This window comes from Ambystoma mexicanum, chromosome 2q, assembly GCF_040938575.1.
Source record: "Ambystoma mexicanum isolate Mex_15411 chromosome 2q, UKY_AmexF1_1, whole genome shotgun sequence".
NCBI lineage: Eukaryota > Metazoa > Chordata > Amphibia > Caudata > Ambystomatidae > Ambystoma > Ambystoma mexicanum.
Window position 1 is genome coordinate 684740768 of NC_090924.1, and position 25969 is coordinate 684766736.

Genomic DNA, 25969 nt, shown 5'->3' on the forward strand with positions numbered 1-25969 from the left:
TTAGTGGCCCTAAGTTTAGCACTAAAAGAAAGCAATGACAAAAGAGTAACTATATATTCCGACAGTGCATATGTCACATCAACTGTACACTCTGGGTTAATTAAGTGGCAGCGCAGAGGATTCAGGAGGGCAGACGGCACCCCAGTGCAACATGCCCTACTACTTGCTGAATTAATTGAAGTAATTGAAGACCCCAAAGAAGTGGCCCTGGTGAAGTGTCAGGCACATACAAACGGGGATGATCACATTTCCAAAGGTAATGAAACAGTGGACGCACATGTTAAATATGCTGCGTACTACGGGGAGATTTCGATCCCCCCAGAAAAAGAAAAAGATAAGGGGAGAGTGGGGGCAAAACAGATGCTGATGAAGGATGGGTACACTCATATCCCTGAGAATTAAATAATGGAGATACAGGCAGGAGCACCCATGGCGGAGATAGAACTGTGGATCAAAAGGGGATGCACAATGTCCCCCAAAGATGCGTTATGGCGACAAAACAATACAGGCAAAATAGTCATGCCCCTGGCCTTACTGAAAACAGCCCTGGCCCAACTACACCATCCCGCAAACACAGGAAAAGAGGTGATTGCAGCACAAATTAAGGAAGGGTGGTTCTGTCCCGAATTCTTTTCACACGTTGCAAATTTCAATAGTAATTGTCTCACGTGCCAACAGTTTACGGCCGGTCACACACTGCAAGTGATCAAAGGTGTTATACCCCGGCCGGAGGGACCCTTCCTACACCTCCACATTGACTACGTTGACATGATCAACATATGTCAAGGTACAGATACATGATTGTGGTAGTATGCCCATTTCAAGGTGGATCGAAGCTGGTACAGGCTCCCATGCAGATGCCTTTAGAGCAGCCAAATTCCTGGTGAGGGAGGTGTTCCCAAGGTGGGGGGTGTGCGAAGTATTATGGTCAGACAATGGCCCACACTTCGCCAACTAAATGTTTCAGCACATAACTGTGCTCCTTGGCATCAAGCACAAGTTTGCTTTTGCGTACCACCCACAGGCGAATGACATGTGTGAACGCCTCAACGGCCTCCTAAAAGAAGAGATTGCAAAGATCCAGCAGTCTACCAAAAAGAGCTGGTTCTACTGTCTTCCATTAGCACTATTTGAGATTAAGAAACAGGCCAGGGTCGGATCACCACTTCACACCCCACGAGGTGGTGACCGGGCGCCAGATGCACCTTCCACTGACACCACCGTCAAGGGTCATAACAGATTGCCACTCTGTACAAACTGTTTTTGGTGATGAAATGTTTGAATATATAAATTCCTTGATTACTAGTGTCACCTTTATCTCTCAACAGCTCGAGAAGAGGCGGGGCCCGCCCTTGTGTCGACGACAGGGCCAACGCAGCAGCAACAGCAACGGAAGACAACGCAGCAGCAACAACAACAAAAGACAATGGCGACACAAGCCCTATCCCCTCCCAATCTCCAGACACCCATAAGGACTCAAATGGACAATTGCCGACAGCCCACCCCATGGTCACGAGGTCCCAGAGCAAACAAAACCCTGCACCGGCCAACCCCTCCCATGCCACTACCCAAATAAAGGACATTATATAACAAACTGTCGTATTACACCACACTTGTAGACACGTGCATGTTCTCTTTATCTTTTTTGTCTCGCACATGCAGGTACCGCGTACAACTGTTTACGGATAAAGATAAGCGAAGTAACTAACATTGCGTTTTGCCCAGGGGTAAATGCTGCCTACAGACGTCGACACACCCGAAGCATTGTCACACCAATTTGTATATGTTATAAAAAGACCAAAATATTTAAATAAGAGAAAAATACGTGTGTACTACAACACGTTCCTTCTGGCCATAGAGCAATCATTTCCACATCTCCACGAACATCTACCAGCCCTAAGAGATAGGTCACTAAAATACGCATGGGAGCAGCTTTTCGCTTGGGCATTAAACGATTATTTGATAGGGAGAGCTTGAATAAACAAAACTAACAAAATGAATGTTTTTTTCAAAAAAAAATCAGGCGGGCAACTATATCGTCAAAAAATAACAAGCTGCAGGACCGCAGCAAAGGTAAGAGGAAAATGCTTGTGATATTAGCTAGTGTATTAAAAACTATAGGATGGTTGTTTATCACTGGTCTACTTGCTGCCACTGTCTGGCAAGCACACTATGCTTCCCATGTACTGGCTGCACCCCCTACTAATCAACCCCCTATCACGGCTGCAACAGGTACGATGTCAGGTGGTACGAGCAGAACAAGACTAGGGAGGGGGAGGATTAAACGTAGCACATACGTTGATAATAATGGGGTTGACACATATCTTCCAGATTCCGCACACGTCTCAAACAACATGTGGTATCAGCACATGTCCAAAATTGGTAAGGGTACAACTAAGGACAACTGCTACGTGTGCTCACTGATCTCATACACCATGAGCGCCTCCAGAACATTTGTGGCTACTGAAGTACCAGCGACATCAATAGAATGCCTGATTTACCTGGCCCTGTTCTAAACAAAAGGATGTTTTCAAGGGAGAATGGCAATAATAAAGTGGTAGACGAGAGACACATACCCGTATGAGAATAACTTCATCAAGACACTCCATATGTACAATAACTACTGGCAGCTAACAGAAGGGCTCCAGTACGTGACAGATGGCCCAGACAAAGGAGAAACGAAGGAAGTGATGTTGAATTACCTACCATGTGAATGGCGCTCAAGTGAAGTTGCTGGAGTAATGGGGTGCTCGGAAAGACCATTGCTGCTAATATATGGGAAAGTATACACGAAGGAAGGATGGACGGAAGGGGTTGTGGGGAGCGAAATGGTAACACTAACAAAACCAAATATAGCCAAAATAGACGAAGAAAACAACAAGTGTTTCAACGGATAGATTAAGACAGCCGGACTGGTGACCTGGTTTGAGAAGGATGAAGACCCGGTATCAATACTTCCACTAACTGCACCGACACTATGTTATCAACACAACGGAGACGTACATGTCGGAAGAAACAGCAACTGCAAAAGGATAGTGACAATAACTAAGGAGGGTGCCGGTACAGTGTTTTAATGGACCACTATTGGGCCTGCTGAGACAAGGCATACCACAGCTTGCCGCCATCCTGGAATGGACTATGCACAATGGTACACATAAACGTACCATCTCTAGTGGTACCACAGAAAGATGTGAACTTGGCGAACTTCCCTAAAATGGATGAAGGGAATAAAAGGAGGAAGAGGTCTGTGACGATTGAAGAAGGAAAAGAAAATGACAGCAGAAATATATTGTCTAGAGTTAAAAGACAAGGAGAGCCACTGACGGGAAATTACCTGTGGGGAAGATCGGAAACAGCTCTCAGTTACATTCCACCAGGACACAGACTGTTTAGCAGAGCAGCAATGTTCTTCTCATCAATAATACATCCAGGACTGCAGGCGTATGCAAATGCAAAATGGCTCCAAATAACAAGATGGGAGCTAATGATGACAATAAACTCCACCGTCAATGGATTTAAAGCAATAAAAGAAGAATTGAGGGCAGTACGAATGGTAGCACTACAGAAAAGATATGTGCTGGACCGCCTTGCTGCAATGGAAGGAGGAGTTTGTGCAAAAATTGGAAAATCATGCTGCACATTCATACTTGCTAATGACGCAGATAACGGCACCCTCACCGAGGCAGTATCACAACTTGCCAAGATGCACGCCAAGATGGAAGAAGAAGCAAAGGGAGTGAAAAAAGATGGCAGCTGGTTTTCCTACTTGTGGTCGTGGATGCCATCATGGTTGTCAAATGGCCTTAAAATAATAGCTGGGTGCATTATACTGGGTATGGCTGCCCTTTTAGGATTAAGGTTGTGGAGAGCTCGGACAGCACGGACAACAGATGAAATGATGGAAATGATCGGCATGCACGCCTTAATGCCAGCAGAAGATGACAGACATACAGATATAATAATAAAGAAAAGGGAGAGATTGCGCAAGCAAACCCGGTGGTGGATGTGTATATATGTACTGGTCATTTGAAGATCATGTGAACCAGTATGGACACTTAGGAGGGATAACAAAAGTCTGGAGACCACCCGGAGACAAGAGAGCAGATAATTTTGTGGTCGACAAGTCAACCAGAGGGGGGACTGAAGTGGGAAAATGGGAGAACACACTTCCCCATTCTCATCCCGACCATGGCCTAGAGGATCACGGCCCAAGCGCCCCCCCGCGAGAGGAGTTTGACCCGCTCACCTCCTTACCAGATGACAAGGTACCATGTGTTCGTAGCCCAAATGCGCGAGGAGCATGCCCACTACCAAGCCCTGGCCAAGTCGACGCCTGCGATATGGACCAGATTGACTAAAACAACAAACACAAGTATCCACATCATTAGAGATGCCATGACGACATAGCCCACAGACAAGAAAACACGTGCCACCATGCACACTGGTCACTCACACACCAACCCAAACGAAGAACATACTCAGTGCTATGACGTAGCGGACTGACACACTCACGGACATGCATCATTGTTATTTTTCACATAGGCCTCCTACAGCACAGCAGAAACGCAAGATGCCTGAAGAGCTCGTGTACACGCTTGCAGACGCTTCATGCTACCCTACCCCATAGAGATGCCATCATATATATATATATATATATATATATATATATATATATTCAGTAAAAAAACGTTGTTAAAGGGACGTGATGGTTAAGTTGCGCTACTAAAAACCTATGAAATTCAGTGAAAAAAATGTGTTAAAGGGACGTTATGGTTCAAAGTAAAACTGAAAAACCCCTGAAATTCGGCAGTTATGGTAACATAACATAACTCGCGCCACCGTGCACTGCTAACACTAACACCCAGGACATCAAAGATGACATCACAAATGTCATTGATGACATCACTGATGACATCACATGGCTGGCTCTCCCTTTTTATCCTTTACTGACATATCTAAGCCACATAGTTTTCTTCAGTAACAGTCAGGAAGTAAAAATTGAAAAGGTACTATATTTGTAGACTTAGGGTCAAGTCACATCATATGAAACATATACATAGCGGAAGACACAGGCTTCAAAGAGAGCAATCCTTTCTGTGCATGAAGATAATCATTAGGGTTATCAGCACTTTCTCATAGTTTTATTTTTATTACTCTACCTTCCCTGTATATGCTCATATTTGTATACATTATACTCACTCTCCTTTCCTTTGGGTGCAGTCACATCATGTGATACACATACATATGGTAAGTAGCAGCTTTGAAACAGAGCAATAGTTTCTCTGTATAAAGACAATCAGTTAGGTTATGAACTCTTTCTGCTACTACTTCTGCTTTTTTGTTTACTTCACTGTCCCTGTATATACTCATATTTGTATGTGTTGTTGTCTCTTTGTGTTTTGTCTGTAATAATTATGTATTAAGTGGGTTTTATTATCTACTTATTACATGTTTCACAGTACGCAAAACTCCAATAAGAAAGCAGTTATCATTTCAGTATTCAACATGGCAAGATTATGAATATGGCACCTTCACCATGTATGCTGCGCACACTGCCTATGTTTCTGCATGAGTAGCTTAGTATACTAGATAGAACTTCATAATAGAATGCTATTTATATCAATGCATTGCTTAATGCACTAATTAGCTCATGATATTTATCCCAATGATCCTTGACAGTTTTTGGTCAGCATTATAAGAATCCCTTTTACAGAGTTTTTATGAAAAGTAAATGCACATGTGATGTCATCAGTGATGTTATCAATGACATTTGTGATGTCATCTTTGATATCCTGGGTGTTAGTGTTAGCAGTGCACGGTGGCGTGAGTTATGGTTGCTAATGTTACCATAACTGCCGAATTTCAGGGGTTTTTAGGTTTTTAGTAGCACAACTTAACCATAATATCCCCGACTTCATATACATGTAACATAGAACATACTAACCCCCTCGTAGTGATTTTCATGTCCGCGGACTACCGCCATGTCCGCGGACATATCGAAAATCTGAGCGTGGTGAATGTAAATTTAAATAGTGTGCCCCATTTCCCCTTTGAAGTTGGCTCTGAAAAGAGCAGTTTTTTTTTGTTTTTTTACAGATGCTTGACAGACACCTGTTATTTTGTATTTTTTTTCTTGTGTTTTTTTCTTACTTTACTCCTAAAATCTTCATATAACCTTCTCCAAAGCAACCCTTACATTCCAAAATAGAAAGGCATTTCCCATATAAGATAATAAAATGCCATCTTCTTTAAAATTAACAGCATTGCTGGCATCAATATTCTCATTATTACAAAAGAACATACCAGCTCTAAGCATGAAGGCACACGTGCCTCAGTTGATGACACACCTAGCAATGTTTTGCTGAGGACAAAAAACTGAACTATTGTCCCATATTGCCCTAGGTAGTAATCCAGAAAAAATTACTTTCGCATTTGGAAGGAGCTTCATTACGGCTTGAACCAAGCGTTCCAAATCAGCCAACAAAGTAGGGGCACTGACGTTGCCCAAATGGAAAGCACCAAAGTGCAAAACTACCACATGCGGACTGTTCATCGTGGCCATATCCTCACACACTTGTACAATTCCCTGTACATTGCAATCAGGCACAGTGCTCCACACCACCTCCACTCCTTTCACATCAAAGTTCTTTGCAACATGCCTGCATTGAGCGTACTGTTGTAAACCATACACAAACATATCTCCAAGCACCAACACCCTGACTTTCTCTACTTCTGCCATCTTCACCACACACAGTCTCTTTCAACGCAAATCCACAACCTCGACATCTGATTGGCTGATCCGTACAGTCTTCTTTCCATGTTGGATTTCCTGGAAAAACCCGGATGTAGCACGCCCTATCCACTTTAATCTCTGTGCCATTCCCTCATTGCATACAACTAAGCAATCACACAATACGAATAAGGTTCTCAGAACACCCCCATTTTGTGAATTTTCGAACATTTCAGGACAATTATCATTTCATTATTCAACATATTGACATTACAAATATTATACTTTCATCTTGTACTCTGCACACAATGCTATGTTTCTCCATTGGTAGCTCAGTATACTAGATAGAATCCCATAATACAATGCTATTTATATCAATGCATCGTTCAAAGCACTAATAACGGTATGATATTTATTGCAATATCCTTGACACTTTTTTCGCAACATTATAATAAAAATCCCTAGTACACAAATTCCATGAAAAGTACATACACATGTGATGTCATCAGTTATTTCATCAATGATATTTGCGATGTCATCTTTGATGTCCTGGGTGTTAGTCTTAGCAGTGCACGGTGGTGGCGCGAGTTATTTTTCACAGCTTACCATAACTTGCGATTTTCAGGGGTCTTTCGGCTGTACTTAGAACCATAACGTCCCTTAAACAAACTTTTTTTAATATCACGCAAACAATATACAAACATGGCGTGCAAAAACCAACTTCTACAGATGGCTTTACAGAGAATGTTGCAAAGTAAGAATTTATGCTCGTTCACAGTGAAGGTCAGCTGCTTCCATTTTTTTCTCGGGCCCCGGAGAGGCTCACGAAGCGGACTATAAGGTTGTATTGTGTTTTGACCTTGACAGACAGAGATTGTGATGAAAGACTTCTCTTGAAGGAGTGTTGCTAAAATGTAATAGAAGATAAAGATGAAATTTCTGAAATGAAACCACTTTTATACATTATATCACTATGCGAAAGATCGTTCGCACACGCGGAGTCGTATTTACTGCACCACTCGTAGACAATGGAAATTGCAATTGTACTGTAAGTAACCCTTTAGATTATTTTATACCACATATAATTACAATAGCGTAGCATTAAAGACCGTTCAAGTTGAACTTGTTCGTTGAAAGTGGCATAATGTTTTCTACCGCGCACTATCACCGCCGAATTGATCCCCTGTCGTTTAGAGGGCTCTGAAAAAGGCAGACGACACAGGGTGGGTTAATAGAAATAATTTAACCGGTCTATAGGCGGTCAAGCGCTCTACTCGCTGTGCCACTTCACTGTACCCTGTCAAGTGGCACAGCGATTACAGCGCTCGCTTTGACATCCGTGCACAGCTTGCTAACGCAAGTTCGAATCCCGGCAAGGCCAAACTCAGCCTTTCATCCTTCTGTGGTCGATAAATGAGCACCACACACCATGGTTAATAATAAGCACCGCTTAGATACCTCACGGTTCTTAGCGCTATATGAATGGGAAAATATTATTATTTTATTATTAACATACTCCATTGCACTATCTTCGATAGCAAATAGTTTCATGCCCTAATAAATAAAATAATGATTTTTAATGAAGATCGGCTGGTGAGACCAATTTATGTTTTTTAAAACAGGTATGTGGCCCCATTTTGCCTATGTCACGATTTACAGACTCCAGTGGATGGGGTCTTCAACTGCCAGGTGCAGGTCCAAATATGCAACTTCATGACCCTCACCATTTTATGGGACAATCGCCAAGGACCAATATGCCCTTACGCAGTACTAGCGGCTACAAACAACATACCAACCAATAGGGTGGTCTAATGGCTCGTTGTTGGAGCAACCTTCCAATTATCAGAGCAACCATTTACTGCTTTTATCATAAACCAACAGCCTATCTACCGCAAAGGAACAACGCGTGGCTCCAAATAAACTTTTGATGATCGACAGCACGAGACAATAGCAAATCGCTGAATATTCACTAAACATTTCATGTGAAATAAATGTACTTTACCAAATGTACAATCCTGCTGTTTACTTTTAAACCACAGTTTCATATTCCGAATTGTGGCGCACTGAGTTGTAAGCTCATCTAACACCCTCTGTACCGCAAAGGAACATCGCGTGCCTCAACATGAACTTTTGCGGATCGACAACAAAGACAAATGCAAATTGCTGAATATTCTCTAAACATTTGATGTCAAATAAATGTCTTTACAAAATTTACAATCTTGCTGTTTGGTTTTAAATCACTGTTGCATATTCCGAATTGTGGCGCGCTGTGTTGTGACATAATATGTGTTGTCTTCCTGGTTCTGTGTAAAGTCACTTAGGACTGCAGAGAACTGGGCGCGTTTGATGACGCACCCTGTAACGTCACGGAGAGAGGCGGGGAATATGAATGCTTTAATAATATCAGGCTTAGGGGCGGGAGATATGATTTAGTGTTGCAAAAGCAAGTCAGCCAGGTCAATAGTGCCAGTCATAGGATTATCACATAATGTCGGCGCACACCAGCCGGATTTATCGTTTCTTTAGTGGACAAAAAGTCGGTTGACGCCCATAGGAAATTGTACTATTAGCGGACAAAAGGAGTGGTCTTAAAACACTTTCACCCTGACAACGAACAATACAAACAACGTTCTCAGAACACCCCCATTTTGTGTAATTGCAACCATTTCAGGACACCGCGAGTGTTCTTAGAACACATTCAACTAGACAGATTACAATACGGACAGCGTCCTGAGGACACCCCCAGTTTGTGTATTTACGAACAATTAAGTACACTGCGAGTGTTCATAGCTCATTTTTACCTTCCTTGCAAACAAAAATGACACATACTCCGTCCTCTAAACACCCCACCATGTAGTTTATTTACAAAATGTCAGAACAGCTGTGTTCCCCGCGGACAAATCGAACGCAACAAAAACGTCTAGCACATAAAAAAACAAAACATTGAACCTATCTCATACTCCCCCACCCTCCCCAAACACTCTTACACACCAACACACGGCACTATATACAATTTTTTATCCACGTTTCACCGCGCTGTACGCGGTTGACGGCGAATACAAGATGGCGGGCGCCACAGAAAATCTGACGCGCTCCACGCCCCTTGCCGTCCAATCAGCGAAGACGTCGCATGTCCGCAGACATGACGCAAGGCCATGGGCCAATTGGGGTGCTGACCGCGGAGCGAACAGGGAAGTCCGTCCGCGAAGCGAACACAGATATCACTAATTTTTTTGCCTTACATTTTGGTCATTTTAAAAAAAACTACTGGACGGATTTACACCAAATTTGCAAAAGCACGCTTTCGGGACCAGGCCGCCGCTCCTGCCGCAAATTTGGTGTAAATCCGTCCAGCGGTTCAGGCTGTAGCCGTGCGCAAAGTTTTTTCCCATTCAGTCTATGGGAAAAAAAAAATTTTTGGGACCCCCCTATAAATTTTCCCCCCCTGGACGAATCCTCACCAAACTTTGCAGAATAATTCAGAGTGGGCCATACACTCTTTTTGCAAAGTTTGGTGAGGATTCGTCTGGGGGGAGCGAAGTTATAAGCCACCCAAAAAGTGCTCTTCCTATGGAAACAGCAACTTAACCATAACTAGGCCGCAAGCAAGAGTCCACAGGCCGGAGCCTTTAAGACGAAAACCTTCTCGAGACGAAAAGCAATGCGCTGACCATGCAGAACGAGTCCCCGCGAGAGCCCACTGCCAAGGCCACAATGTTGCAACCCACATGCCGAGTTCCCAGTGCCAGGGCTACACCTGCTGCAGCCAGCACCCCTCTGGGCCGAAAAACAAATCAAATGCTCTTAATTCTGCTCCAGGTACGGTCTCTACACACGTGACCGAGCCAAGCTGACAAGATGCCAAGTTTATGAAACAGAAAATCGCTGGGGTCCCACGTCTGGGACGCAGGTTGCAACAACAAAGTGACAAGTTGGACACCTACACCGATGGGAAAGGCGTGAACATCAGCCACTAGCAAAGACCTGTCCATTGTCCGCCACTAACACATAGTTGCAAAATGTTGCCAACACCAGGTACCTCATGGGCTGGGAACAGCGATGGTCCCAGGCTTGGGGGCTCATGAGGGAACCAATCAGAGTATGAGGGGCTCCTCACTGACGCCATTTCAGGTAGCCAATCAACAAGGGTCCCTGTGTAACCAATTTATTGTAGCAAGTGTTAGGGACAACCCAAGTGTGCCACCTGACCTGTCCTTATCCACTAACATTTCCCCAAATATGTATCTATACTAACCCTACCACTCGGGGAGCCAACCCGAAGTGGCGATAGGTTTTGTGACGGTTTTTCCCAGGTGACGCGAGCAGCGCGTCATACTACGGTAATAAGGGCCTGCGAGCCCCACTAAGAGTGAGAGCGTCTCCCCGGATGGATAAGGATGGAGAACGATCCCTGCCGTTACTATAATAAACAGCAGTAATTACTTTGTTCTTGTGTGTGCCTCATACTACTTTTGGGACACGGGAGGAGTTGTGGCCTCCCCAGCCCCGGGAGATCACCCAGACAAGTCCTTTCTCTAAGTTGAGCATTTTTTGTGTAAAACAATAGTACAATTTCAGATGAACCCTGACTGTTTCGGTAGTGCTGACCTCGTCCGCAGACAGGCGCTCAGTCTGTGCCTTCACAATATCGATAGCGAGGAGGTTATGTATGGTCTACGTTATATGTTTGTAAAGTAATCAAATTAAACTACATATCTCCCAAGATCACATGATGATAGTGTATATTCAGCATAAAAACTTTATTAACGCAATGTTATGATTAGGTTCCCCTTCAAAAAATCTGTCAAATTCAGTTACAATAAAACTATTGTTAAAGGGACGTTATGGTTAAGTTGTCCTACTAAAAACCCGTACAATACTCTAAAAATAAAAGTGTTAAGGGGACGTTATGGTTAAGTTGCCCAACCAAAAACCTGTGCTCTTTGTTAGGCAGAATCCTGTGCAGTGCCCTTAGGGACCACTACACACAATTAAGACTACAGGTGGTGATACAAGTTTTACCTTTGGTAGAAGCCTTTTCTACGATCTCATAGTGGTAGCAGTGGCGGAGCAGCCAGGCTTATCTCAGGAGTATATGAGCAGTAGCAGAGATTACACAAAGGGACCACAATTACTGTGACTCAAGCTAATACTGACTCAAGGTTTCAGGTAAAAAATATAAGTACATTTATTTTTAAACCATTCGTCATAAACACAACACTTCTATTAAACTTCAATAAAAACCACACGTTAAATATACTACAACTAACCAATTCACTTTGTACAGTAAGTCTCAAGGTAAGTACCCTGTGTTGGAATGAACCGGTATTAGGCACAAAAACACGTTACCGCGAATACGAATGCGATCACTTTTTGACAGTTCGGGCTACTAAACAAACGCGTATCCGTGACCTGAAATGCTACCGGGGCAAAAACACACTTAGCACCTGAGATACCCAGAGGGAGTTGGAGGCAAAAATCATAGGCAATATTTTGGTTAGGCAGGCAGAATCAAGAAACGCTCAGAGACAGGAGTTCAAAAGCCAAAGGGCCGAAGCCAGGGTCGAAGACACCGGGCCTAGTTGCCGAAGATCACACTGTCTAACAGTTCATGATTCAACAGAGCCAAAAGTACTTGGATATTGTCAATGTTCGGAAGCAAAAGTTATAAGAAGGAGGGAAGACAAGGTCAAGCCTTGGAAATGAAGAAAAAGGGATTCACCCAGTTTCCTCAACAGAACACAGTACCTTGTTCCAATGGTGAAGCTGGTGCCCTGGCAGTTGTTCCTGTTGGTTTCCCGCAGACCCACGATTCCTGGAGCTTCGTTGAGAAGGAGGACGTCTGAAGGGGGTCTGCACCACACAGGGATGAGGCCGGCAGCAGCGACACGGAATAGAAGGTGCGCTCCTTAAAAACAGGAGAGGCTCTTCAGGTGGCTATCCGGACCACTACAGCAGTGTGCAGCGATTTCGACCACGGAAGAGGATCCTCTGGCTGTAGAAGATGAGCTGGTTATCCCCACCAAGCTCAAGGGAAGAAGACTCCGGACTGGATCTTCTCTGAGTCGTTGAAGGGCAGATGGCTCAGGACTACAGCAGGGCTTCACCGGGATGGGGTAGTTACAGCAGTCGTCGTTCTCTCTGCTTCTCTTCAGTTCCTTGTAGTTCCAATGGCGACTCTCTGACTTCTAGCCCAAGAGACCTGCCTTTTATGTGAAAAACCCCCCATTCACACAGCCTGGCTGTCAATCACCCAGCAGGGGGGTTGTGCAGCCCGGACAACTACCCTGGCCAATCATGACAAAGTGCGACTTGGGTTTCCTAGGATACCCTGTGCAGGGCGTGACTACACCCCTCCCTCATATTCAGCCCACCTAGACACCCAGGCGCCTTGAGGAGGGCTTCTGGGCAGAAGCCCGCCAAAAGACAGGGAACAAAGTAGGCGAACCTAGTTTGCCGCACAAAGTAAAACACAAGAAGGACTTTAACAAAAAGAAATGGCGAATAAACCCAACCGGAGCCAAAAGAAAGACGATTTGGTCAAGCAGGTTTAATTCAAGGCTAATATAATAGCCAAGAACAGTACCACGTTTATCTAATATAATCGCGGTAGAAATGTTAGGGTAGACACCACTGCCACCAACCAAGTCTAAATGGTGAAAGAGCGAAACAATGCTCTAGGAGGTACAGATAAAAAAGGGATACAAGTTAACCCTTTCCAGTACTCCATGGAAGATGGGGTGTACTGGATCTGTGGTAGATTGACTAAGTAAAGTTAATGGTAACTTTACCCTTTTCTGGGGGACAGTAGTCGCCTCAGAAATGGAGTCGAGGGAAGTCTCAAAGACAACCCTGTGCCACGGCACTGAAGGTGCTGTGTGACACACACAAAGAAGGGGGCTACTGAAGTGGGTACTTCAGAGTCCACAATCACAAAAACAGATGGAAACACATAGCAAAACACCTGCTCAAGTGCCACCTTGGATCTTGCATGCTTACCACAGTTACAAATGTGGAGAGGCTGGGCTTAAGAGAAAACAATTTTCTCAATGCTCAAACATTGAGAACAATGCTACACAACCACACCACGCACACAAACCATCATTGGTCCTCAAATCTTATCCCCCTGATCCCTCATTATCCTCTGCCCTCTCTGCAGCTGACTTTGCCAACTACTTTACTTCCAAAATCTCCTTACTTAGTTTTACTATTCCCCCCACTTCTTTTGCCCCCTCTTCTCCCTCATTCTGTCCTAGTTCTTCTTCCTCTGTGAGGTCTACATTCCACCCTCTCTCTGATGCAGATGTTTCCTCTGCCCTACCTAGGGCATATCCAACCTCTTCAACTGATGGTCCTCTACCTTCTCCTCTAATTCTGACGGCTTACTCGACACTTCTTCCTGATCTCACTGCTCTCTTTTACTGCTCACTCTCCTCTTCTACTGATCCCTCCCTTCTCAAGGTGCTGCAATTCTTATTTTGAATAAAAAACTCATGTCTCAACCCCTCTTTTCCTTCTAATTTCTGCCTCATTTCTCATCTTCCCTTTCTTTCAAAGCTTCTAGATTGCCTTGTCTATTCCAAAGTCTCTTCTTTCATTAGTCTGCATTCTCTTTTGTCTCTTTTCCAGTCTGGCTTCAGGCCACGAGACTCCATGGAGCGGCTCTCTTATCTGTCACTAGCTCACTTCTCGCTATTCTAACATTTCCTCTCTCCTCATTCCTCTTGGGCCACAACACTCCACGGAGAGGCTCTCTTATCTGTCACTAGCTCACTTCTCTCTATTCTAACATTTCCTCTCTCCTCATTCCTCTTGGGCCACAACACTCCACGGAGCGGCTCTCTTATCTGTCACTAGCTCACTTCTCGCTATTCTAACATTTCCTCTCTCCTCATTCCTCTTGGGCCACAACACTCCACGGAGAGTCTCTCTTGTCTGTCACTAGCTCACTTCCAGCTATTCTAAAATTTCCTCTCTCCTCTTTCTTCTTGATCTTTCGGCTGCATTTGACACGGTCAACCACACTATTCGACTCTTTCCTCTTGCCGAACTTGGCTTGCGTGAATCTGTTCTTAACTGGTTTCATTCCTACCTCTCCGGATGCACATTCTCTGTTTCCAGGGTGGGTCTGTCTCCCTCCATTTTTTCGCTCTTACGCAGTGTCCCCCAAGACTTGGTTCTTTCCCCTCTCTTTTTTCCTCTCTTCACCTCTCCTCTTGACTCTATTATCTCGTCTTTTGGCTTTTCTTACCACCTCTAGGCGGATAACTCGCACGTTTGTCTTTCTTTCGCCTCTTTTACTTGTTCCATTCACTCTTTTTTGTCTGCCTGTCTTCTTGCTATTCAGTCATGAATGCTCTCTCGCTATCTCCATCTCAATCCATCAAAAACGGAGGTTATTTTCTTTCCTGCTTCTACCATTCCCCTACCTCTTCCCCCTCCCTCTGTCTCCTTCCCCCTTGTACTCATTCTATCTCTCCTTCGGCCGGTAATCTTGGCGTCATTCTTGATTCTTTGCTTTCCATTTCTGGTCACATCTCCTCTATCTCTCACTCCTGCCGCTCTCAATTGTTCAATATCCAAAAAGCATGTTGGTTCCTTACCTTTTCCTCTATTAAACCCCTTATTTCTTCTCTAGTTTCCTCCAGACTGTTCTATTGGTCCTGTCTTCTCATTGGTCTCCCGGCATCTCAGCTTGTTCTCCTTCGCTCAATTCACCATGCACCAATTTGGGTACTTGGCCCTCTCTCCCCCTCGCGACTATATCACTTCCGCTCTGAACTCTTTACTGGCTCGCAATCGAAACCTGCTTACTCTTCAACTTTCTCTGTATTATCAAGAGACAATCCCTTTTTCTCCTAGCTGTCCCCTGCCCCTCTGTACGCCATCCTGTTTTCGTTCATTTGCTCTTCTTGCGCGTAAACATTAGAACTCTCTCCCTCTCTCTTTACATTCCTTATCTTCCTTTCCCCTTTTTAAGTGCTGCCTTAAAAACCATCTTCTCTCTCCCTGTTCTGCTGGTTCTGCTTCTTCCACTGGATCACTTGTATTGTAAAACTGGGCACTCTGCTCAGCGCTTAGGCGTCAAACGCTATAAAAAGTTCAATAAAACACAAACTCCTGGACTGACATTCAGTTTCCCGATATGGGAACAACCCCATGGGCAAGAAGGGCATGATAAAGAGTGGGGGTTGGGCTTTTTAAGGGGGCAGAGGATCCGATAGGATGTTGAAGTGATATTGTCTGTCTACTGCAAAGATGGCTGCCAATAGTTATGATAAAACGGTATCCGGCCGTGTGTGATGTAAAGGTTTGACAAAAGGCAGACAGGACGATAATGTTTATAGGTTTGGAAAATGGGTGGATGTTAATATGGATATTCCATTGAAAACCAAAGAAGGCAGGTGACTGCTGCCAATCCCGTTTGGGCTATGTAAGGGTTCAGGGCAGGGGTGTTGCTAGGTCTGAAAAAGATCCGGGGCTACGCTAATGTCAGGAATGTTGGGACTCGGGGCTAGCTAGCCGTTTGGTTGTAACCCCTGAGCTTCTATCCGGGGCTACAATCAAAAGACCAGGGGCTATAGCCTCCTAATCCCCCCCTAGCAACGCCTCTGGTTCAGTGGGTCACTAGGCAGCTGCGGGAGTGTCGTGTGGGCCTCCCCTGGGTGCCTTGTAGAGGATTGAGGGCCATTGCATGCTTTCTTGGGGTCTTTTGATGTCTGTGGTCTGAAGTGCGGAGAGAGTGCAGAGAGTGCAGAGCTCTCTCTGGGAATAGAGGCACCTGGATAGGCAGATGTGCAGGAATTCTTTGGGGTTCATGGAAAGGTGCTCATATTGGCAAATTTGAGAGTCTGCCTGGCGTCCACAGGGAAGGGGGTTCATGGGGCGGTGTTCACAGCGAGACTCATGTGGTGCTTAACACAGGGGGACATTAGAAGATGTTCATCGGGCACATGGTTGGGAGATGGTCAGGGGAACATTGGGGAAGTTCATCATGGGTGCAGATGAAGTGTTGATAGTGGCCAATGGACAGACTGTTATAGTGGCTCATGGTGGGGTGTTCAAAGAGGCATGTGGGGAGGAGCTAATAGGAGTACAGAGGGAGGTTGCCATAGAGGCACCCATAAAGGTCTCCTCGGAGGGTCAGAAAGGGCTGCCAATGTGCTTGGATCAGTGGACATGAGAAGGTGTTCAAGTGGGGCCTATGGTGAGGTTTTCTTAGGAGAACATCGTGGAGAGACAGTCATAGGGACACAGTCTTGATGTTCATAATGACACATGTTGAGGCGTTCTTAGCGGCACAGGGAAAGGCCCTCCTACTTTATGGGGAGACATTGGGGCACAGATGAGGTGTTCATGGATGCACATGGGAATCAGCCCAAAGCAGCACATCGGGAGACGTTCCGAGAGGCAGGTGGGGGGAAGACATATGTAGGGCACATAAAAAGATATTTATAGGAGCATATAGTGAGATTGTGCATAGATGTCCCTCTGTTAATAGGTACGCAGGAAGCGCTGTCCACGCGGAGACGTTCACAGGAGTGAATGATGTGGTGATCATAGCAGTACATAGGCACGCTGGCCATAGACACATGGGGATTTGTTTTTAGGAGAACATGATGGAGAGACTGCAATGGGAGCATGTGGGGTGTATATAGTTGCCAACAAGGGCAATATCAATAAGGGCCCATACGGCGGCTGCCATAGGGGCGCATTATGCGAAGACTGCTGCTAGAGGTTCAAATTAGGTGTTTGCACTTATGGATTGCGATCTTCTGGTTGTAGCCCCAGATAGAATATGAGCAGCTACAGCCAAAATGCTAGCTAGCCCCCAGTCCAGACAGTTCCGGCATCAGCGTAGCCCCGGGTCTTTTCCAGACCTAGCAACACCCCTGATGGAGAGGCTGCTGCTGGGGGTTCAAATGAGGTGTTTGTACTTATGGATTGCGAGCTCTTCATAACAGCGCATGGGATCTCCTAGGGGAACATGATGGAGAGGCTGTTGCTGGGGGTTCAAATGAGGTGTTTGTACTTATGGATTGCGAGCTCTTCATAGCAGCGCATGGGATCTCCTAGGGGAACATGATGGAGAGTCGAGGCGTTGCTAGGGGGTGGCTAAGAGGGCTATAGCCCCTGATCTTCTGGTTGTAGCCCCATATAGAATCTGAGCAGCTACAGCCAAAAGGCTAGCTAGCCCCCAGTCCCAACAGTTCCGACATCAGTGTAGCCCCGGGTCTTTTCCAGACCTAGCAACACCCCTGATGGAGAGGCTGCTGCTGGGGGTTCAAATGAGGTGTTTGTACTTATGGATGGCGATCTCTTCATAGCAGCCCATAGCCAGGACCTCACATCATGGGAGGCTGTTGTCGGTGCGCAGAGGAAGTGCTCATAGGAGCTCACACAGAGAGCATCCCAGCCACACCTGGCAGGCTGTCCTGTAAGCCATGAGGCAGTGCTGGTCAGGCCCCGCGATGAGCTGTTCAAAGGGAATCCCCAGCAGGCTTTGTTGGGAGCATAGCGTGAGACTGCTGTGAGTCCACAGTGGGGGTGTTCATGGGGGCACATGGGAGGTGTTCATATGTACACATGAGGAAACATGTGTACGGGGACATCATGGAGAGCTGCTCATAGAGGAACATGGTGATACTCTCATAGGGACACAGGCGGAGGTGTCCGTGGGGGGACAAGTGGAGAAGCTCACAAGAGCACTATGGAAAAGGCTCATATAGGATGAAGGGGGCAAGGTTTTCTCTGGGGGACATGGGCAGGCTGTCATAAGTCCACAAAAAGAGGCTCTCATGGAGGCGCAGGCGCCCGTGTTGTTCATACAGTAGCTGCAAAACATGACAGGTTGGCTTCTCTGCTCATGAATGCAGACAGGGGCAGGCTCCCGGGCTGCTATACTGTTCCCCTGGGCACTGGTGCAGTAAACGATCCAACGCAGAGGAAATGCATCTTTGTAGTTCACGTCATAACTGACTGTATGTTATATATTGCTTTCAGTTGTTTAAGTGCCAACACGTGTTTCGTGCTTCTTGGCACTTCATCAACGCTTCCTTCCAATAGTGTTGGGCCTTCCTTGTATGCTAATGGTCTGTCATAAATGAATCGGCTATCAGTCAGGATCAGTGACTATCAGTCACGATCAGTGTCTATCAGTCAGGACCTCAGTGGCTATCAGTCAGGATCAGTGAGCTCTCCATACACTGTTCAGACCCTGCACAGGGGACTGGCTAGACCATTGAGCCTAAGCCTTCATAACGCGTCTAGATTTGTGAAACACCTGTTCTCTGTTAAAAAATTGCAATACATATAAAAGAAGGACTTTCAAAAATTGCACTAAAATGCTGCATTCCTTTAGCACTGGACGAGCTATTAGCACAGCAAGTAACTGTTCACGTTCTGCACATAGTAGATCATAGGAGTCACTGGCATGTTCCAGTAGGAGAACATGGGCCGCTGTTGTGGGGTTACATAGGAAAGCATAAACATCGACATGAACTTAATGGGGGAGCGCCCCTAAACCTCTTTGATTTCGATCCATTTGCCCCCTGCACCTGATCTCTCGCCTAGTGCGATATAGGCGTGTATGTGACAAACGACAGAGGATGATTTTATTTTGGGACCCAGTGGGGGCTTCCTCGCCCCCCTCACCCCCCATCTCAATGTACAGATGGTGAGTTGGGCATAACAAGGTGTGCACGCTGCAGAGGCAGCACCCCCAACTTTCAGCATAGAATGCATTGGGCATGTATTGCAAGACACTGACACACCCACTGTGTAATACTCAACAATCACCATCCAGCCGCTGATCTATGATACAAGCTGAATCTGCAATCGCCCCCCTAAAATAGCTCCTGTGCCACCCCACTCTATATTGGTATATCATTTGCAAGGGTTCGTCAGCATTCAATTTCACTACAACACAGTGTATGTCAAATCATTTGAGATGAAAGGAGATTTAAAAGTAAGAATCATTGTTATTGTTATTGTTATAGCCGGAATTACAAGGACATATTGACTACCCTTTAAACATATCTTTATAATTCAATTTCAAAGGACAGTTCTTTTGTGAACAAGTTACTCAAAGAAGTGACCCACAGATAAGGCTTCTGTGCAAGTCATCCTGCAAAGACCCACCCCCTGCCTGGCACTGTGCCAGGGAGATAAGATAGCCCCCCACCTTGGGTGGGACCCAAGAATGACCAATGACAGTGGATCTCTGCCAAGCTCCCGAGCCCCCAGACCCCTTTAAAAAGGGGCCCTGACCGGCCTACAGCACCGACTGCCTTCACCTGCCATCTCCTGCTGACCCAGAGCGCCCAGCCCCACAGCCATCAAGATGACTCTGACCGCTGAAGACAAGGCCCTCGTCGTCGCCCTCTGGGGCAAGATCGCCGGCCACACCGATGCCCTCGGAGGCGAAGCTCTGGACAGGTAAAGGCTTACGAGAGGGTGCCCTGTGGGTCTGACTGCTGCCTTTGAAGGGTGTGCCACTGGCACGTTATTGATTATTAATGTGTGTGTTATTTAATGAAATTCGGAGCAGTTAAGAGTTTAAGGTGGGGCAAAGCTGCTGGGTGAATACCGGGCACGCAGAGTGAGCAAATGTATTAAAGACAGGGGGTGAGCGGCAGGGGGGACCTTAACAGCCACTGGCATCAGCAGCATTGGGTTTAGATTTACGGGAAACATGTTACTTTGGTGTCCACCTTCTAAACGCGTATCGCTCCATTTCATGGCCCGTTTTCCGGATGCTGGAGATTTCAGGGTTTGTGCCGTGGGTGGGTGTAGACAGGGTCCAGGCCCACATCCCTCCAGTGACTGCTAAACCCGCTTGTCTGCACACGCTCCTGGCACACGTTGATGTGTTTTAGTGGAGGCTGCCCTACGCTGGCCCTGCCAAACGCAGCCCCGTTAAATGCCAATGTGGGGAGCGTGAAGGCAACTCATTGATTGTTAAAGTGTGCCTAATATAACCAGGCGTAGAAGGATGAGGGGTTTAAAGTGGGGCTTCGTGGTGGTATGTATGCCGTGCAACCACAATGAGCTGGGTATAACTAGGGGTGTCCTGGCCTATTGGGAGCCCTGCAGGTTCCCTGGTAGGCCTCGGCACCCTGGGCCTCTTTTGTGTGGTAACCTATTTTATTTGCCAACGTTCTCCACTGGAAAAGGGTTGGGCTTGCTGAAAATCTGTAATATGGTGCCACTTGGAAAATTATTTCCAGGGCCCCTTTTGTTTCCTAGTCCACCCAAGGGCATAACAGCGCACGTGCACAGGGGGAGTGCCTTGTTCCTCCACCAGTGGTAAACCAGAAAGAAGACGGTGAGGTTTTACTTCATAAACGTTCACTCTTTTCCGTGAGAAAGGAGGTAGCGGGTGACTCTGGCGCTGGTAGACGGCTAGAGCCTATGCTCGAGGGGGTAAAAGATGTTATTATGTACACTCTTGTGACCTAGCAGGCGCCAAAGGCCGATAGAGAGGGGCAATGGCGCAACACCATCGAGCTGGCTGGGCTCGAGCCCCAGTCCCCTGAAATGTTGGGCTATGTTGACTGGACCTGTCTGATCTACAGAGCCGTCGCTGGACAGAACAGGACACAGATGTTAAACGGCGCCCGGGAATTACGAACGTAAAGCATTTCACTGTTTGCACCTGCATTCATATGCGTACAAGTTTAGGCAATTGAAATCGTGACGCGGGGTTAGTACTTGCATGCCAGGGGAGTTATTAGAGGGTAGCGAGGGGACAGGAGACCACTCATTCTCACAGCTGTCCTTCAGTGGGTGCTTTCAGACTTAAAGGAGAGAGTTAACTGCTTGCAACATTGAAGCTGCACAAGAATTGTCTCATTGGGGGGATAGCTCAGGGGCAACATGCTCGTCTTGGAAGCAAGACTATGTGGAGCAACACAGGTTTGATACCTGGGTCCGCACTTAGAAACCTCTGGGTATTAAGCGCATTATAAATAACCTATCATATCATTAGAGTTAGAAGCCCCCCACACAAATATGTTTGCACCTGCCCTACTGTCTTTGATGTTAGCACCTCTCAACCACCTGAAATGTAGGTTTCATTGCACCCTTGGAGAGGGGGGAGCTTGTGTGGGAGGTGAAGTGAGACCAGGGCTTTGGGACAGGAGGTCAGAGTTTAGAGACTGCATGGGGGTGGTGGGGGATTTCCTACCGGATAGCATGGGCTTTGCTTTTTCTCGGTGCACGGCAATTTGGTTGATAACTTGATTTCCTTGCTTATGGTCAATCCTGAAGCGAGAGGCCACAGCAGCAACCACGTCAAGAGAGACAGTAAAGGCCCCTGAAATGTGTTCTTGACCTGTCACAGGACAGCAGCAGCCGTGTAGTGGACAGTGGGCACCGTATTAGCCTAGCGTCTCCTGACTCATACCTTCGAAGAATTGGCTAAAAACTCGACCCGACTGGGAAACACTCACCCAAGGGAAAGAGGATTTTAAAAAGTGACGAGGACGGTTTCCCTGTATCTTCATTAAAACCACGTGTGGAGAATTCTGCACCTCCTGGCGTTATTCACTTTGACAATTCATGGTGGGGTCTCCCAGACAGAGGGTGACTGTCCCATGGTGTGTACTATAATGTCCGCTTTGCAAAACCCAGCCAGCGAGGTTTTTAGTGGAAACTCCTGTGCTGACAATTCATTGCTCTGTATCCGAAAGTGCAGGTGTGGCAAATTCAACCTTTGGAAATGAAGGACAAATTCACAAACACACTGCGCCATTAACTTAAACAAAATGTCAACCAGGTTTGCAGCATGTGAACAAAATGGCGGCACATTTGAGGGTCACAGTGTGGCTGTAGGATTTATAAGAGACGTTGCCAGAAATGTTGGCACAATTTTTGCTATCTGCATGGTCCAGCGTTTTTGTCACAATTTATGAAAAGTGATGTATTTTCGGAGGTGAAAAATACATATTTTAGACATGTATTTGTGCTCTGAAAGAAAAGAGATAAGATAAGTAGGCCCCATTTTTAAATAAATCAGCATGCTTCCTGAGGTTTTCCCTAAACATGTCCCTGTTCCCCCCCCCCAACCTTCCCCTCCCCTGCAGGCTGTTCGCATGTTTCGGTCAGACCAGGACCTACTTCAGCCACTTCGACCTCAGCCCGGGCTCTGCTGACGTGAAGCGACATGGCGGCAAGGTCCTGAGCGCCATCGGTGAAGCCGCCAAGCACATTGATGACCTCGACATGGGGCTGTCCAAGCTGAGCGACCTGCACGCCTACAACCTGAGGGTGGACCCCGGAAACTTCCAGGTGAGTGAAGAGGAAAGTATGTCAATGCACCAAAAAAGCACACTTTAAGGGGTATCCGGTCATTTTTTCGCCAGGAATTCTGCAGATTACGTTGACAAAATTCTGCTGAAAAAACCTCAGCGAATTATATGGGGGGGAGGGAAGGGTTTAAAACGGGTGGGGAGGGGTCTGGGGTTAGGGGGTTTAGTGTAGGGAAAGGTGGGTTTGGGGGGAACCAGACGAAGAAAAGTACTTTGGTAGGATTCCTGTCGAAAAAATAACATCCTTGGATAGGACTCTTTCTTAGGTGAATAGTTTTACAGGTTTGCATCTCATATCTTACATGTCATTGCATTTCACATTATTTCAGGTGCACTGGATTGTATAAAGCACTTAAATTGATAGATACAAAGTATACGTGTAGACAATTACAGTGCATCTGTCTCTAAAGAGACTTACACTTAAAACAAGTTCCAATTAATATCTCTCCTAAGATATATGTTATGTCATCTTGCATTCGTATGGCGCCTCCTGCCATATGTAGCTGACCATTCCCGTTTACTCATTGTGATGTCATCGACAGTGGTAGCTGTCCCTGTTTGTGAGATCACAGGCACTGTGACAATTTCAAAATACATTGGCATATTTAACTATTCAACTGCCGGCTAGGCTGTTCATTCATGTATTCGAATAGGAGGGACTCCTTGTACGGATCACAGCACCGTTAACACTTGAACGAAGCCGATTAGCGTATATTAAATTTGACCATATGGCAATTTAAGGATACCATGAGAAGAATTGTCGGAGAGTTATGTTTGACAGTTTTTCTTTTTTTTCGATGTCACTATAGTTCATCCTGTGCGTGTGCACTGGTGCTCACGTCCTTCTTTTATTTTTCAGTTGCTCTCTCACTGCATCCAGACTGTCCTGGCTGCCCACTTCCCAGCTGACTTCACCCCCCAGGCCCAGGCTGCCTGGGACAAGTTCCTGGCCGCAGTGTCCGGTGTCCTGACCTCCAAGTACAGATAAACTGTGGGTTCAGTTCAGCGCAGGGAGGAGCGTGAAGAGAGAAGAGAAGATGGCCGCTGGGATGATGCGCCGTGGAAGCTTCGAGATCACACAACATCAATACGCACAACATTCAGTATTTTACGCTTCCTGTCCCATCAGATGTGGCTGCTCGTTTCCTTTGTAAAATCTTAAATAAAATTTGAAACGACCACCGTAATCCGTCTTTGTGTTTAGTTAGTCTTTCTTCTTGAAATCTGTCTTTCCTTTCAGTACCCTGCATTCACTGTGTCACGTGAATAAATCTAACAGCGCTTTAAAACGATCTTAAAATCTTCCATCTTGACGTGCAGCCCCCCCAAAAGAAAAACCAAGTAATGCATGCACCACTCATCTAATCTGCAAATACACCCTCGTCATTGAGTCCTAACACAAGTAGGGTTACCAGCTATCCCTTATATTCCGGTACTGTCTCGGTCTCAGGGGCTGTGTCCCGCATCCTGCACACAGCCTGTCCAGGACAGGTAAAAGTCCTGTCTTAGCTCCTCTGAAAGCCTTCCCAGCTCGAAGTTCAACCTTTTTAGTAGATACATACATGCCAACCCTCCCGATTTAGGCGGGAGACTCCCGATTTTTCGGAGAAAATTACTTCTATTTTTTCACGTTCTCCCGCCTAAAATTGTACTTTCCCCAATGCATTCCCATGGGGAAATTGTTCTCGCCCGATTTCTCTGAAGAAATCTCCCTCCCAGGTGCCTCAGAATGTTGGCATGTATGTAGATCGTTCAAAGTGCTGGAATGCACGTTCGTTGAGGATTCCTTGTGTAAAGGAAGCATCACTGTAAGAGAGATCAGAGGGTGATGGCACAGGCACGGGGGTGCCTGGGGAAGGACTGTAGTGCTTTAGACAGTGTAGGGCCTGAGTGAGCAATATCACTGAAAGTTGTAGCAGAGAGCAGCAATGCGGTGGGTGAGGGCTGCCAGGTATTGGTTAAAAAGCCAGAGTGAGAGGTTAGACCTCTGGGGAACGCCACAGGTGGAGAGTGAGCTAGAGGAAAGGAAGGACCCAAGTTGCCAAGATGTTAATGTTCCTGCGGCGGGCCCAACTACATTACCTTCAGGTCCCACTTGTTACTATGCATCTGCACTTAAGAGGTGGGGATGGTGGGTGATATATATGGGAGGGGAGCACAACTCTGCATGATGTGGAGAGTAATCACTTAAGCAGGTTCCCTCATATTGCTTTGATTAGAGGTGGGGGAGCCAAATAATTCATGGGTGGGGTCAAGCCAGAGCCGAGCCATGGCAACTGGCTTGGCTTTAAGAGCCAAACATGAGCTTGGCAACCAACATACTTTTTTGTCTGCCTTACAACTCTCAAACATAAAACCCATACCTGTCACCCTGCCTCCTGAACCTCCCCAACAATATAACTGGTCAGTGCCCTTTATGCAAAACAGTCCTATTGTGTTGTTATTGTTTGTGCTCAAATGTTACCATAAAAGTGGATAGGGGCAGAGAAAAAGAGGGGCGTGAATGACACAGTATGTTACACTTGCCACAAAGAGTGGAGTAACTTTGCTGAAAATGTTGGGTGGGATCTGAAATCTAAATGAAAAAGGACCCTGCCAAATGAGTGGGTCAAAATGGTGTGCTGCAAAAGTTGGGGGGGACAAACACCCTAAATCCCCCCCTAAAATTAGGCGCATGGCCACCATGTTTCTGATGGCCATCCTGTAAAGCGTCCTGCAAAACCATTTGGTAAAGTTGGGCACTCCTGACACAACCACTTGCTGGCAAACTAAGAATTGTTTGGGCATCTCCCAGAGAGTTTCTGCTGCCGTTGCCTGACTTGGTAACATTAATCTGACGCACTGCTGAACTGATGAGGGCGTGGCATCAGCCGCACGTAAAAATCACATGCATAAGTAGCGAAATCAATTCCACATCCACGATGGGTTT

At 46.1% G+C, this 25969-nt stretch overlaps 1 protein-coding gene across 2 annotated transcripts in view; it reads left to right on the forward strand.

The window, feature by feature from the left end:
- Positions 1 to 24227, forward strand: part of LOC138569683 (hemoglobin larval subunit alpha) — a 51990-nt gene extending 27763 nt beyond the window's left edge. Inside the window, exons 1-3 of one of the 2 annotated variants that reach the window (XM_069647872.1) lie at positions 20011 to 20167; positions 22816 to 23020; positions 23900 to 24227. In XM_069647872.1, the coding sequence (XP_069503973.1) occupies positions 20073 to 20167; positions 22816 to 23020; positions 23900 to 24028 (429 nt within the window). In that variant the 5' untranslated portion in view covers positions 20011 to 20072 and the 3' untranslated portion in view covers positions 24029 to 24227. Of the gene's footprint in view, positions 1 to 20010; positions 20168 to 22815; positions 23021 to 23899 lie in introns of those variants that run through there. The other variant, XM_069647873.1, reaches the window with a different exon arrangement.
- Positions 24228 to 25969: the final 1742 nt, after the last annotated feature.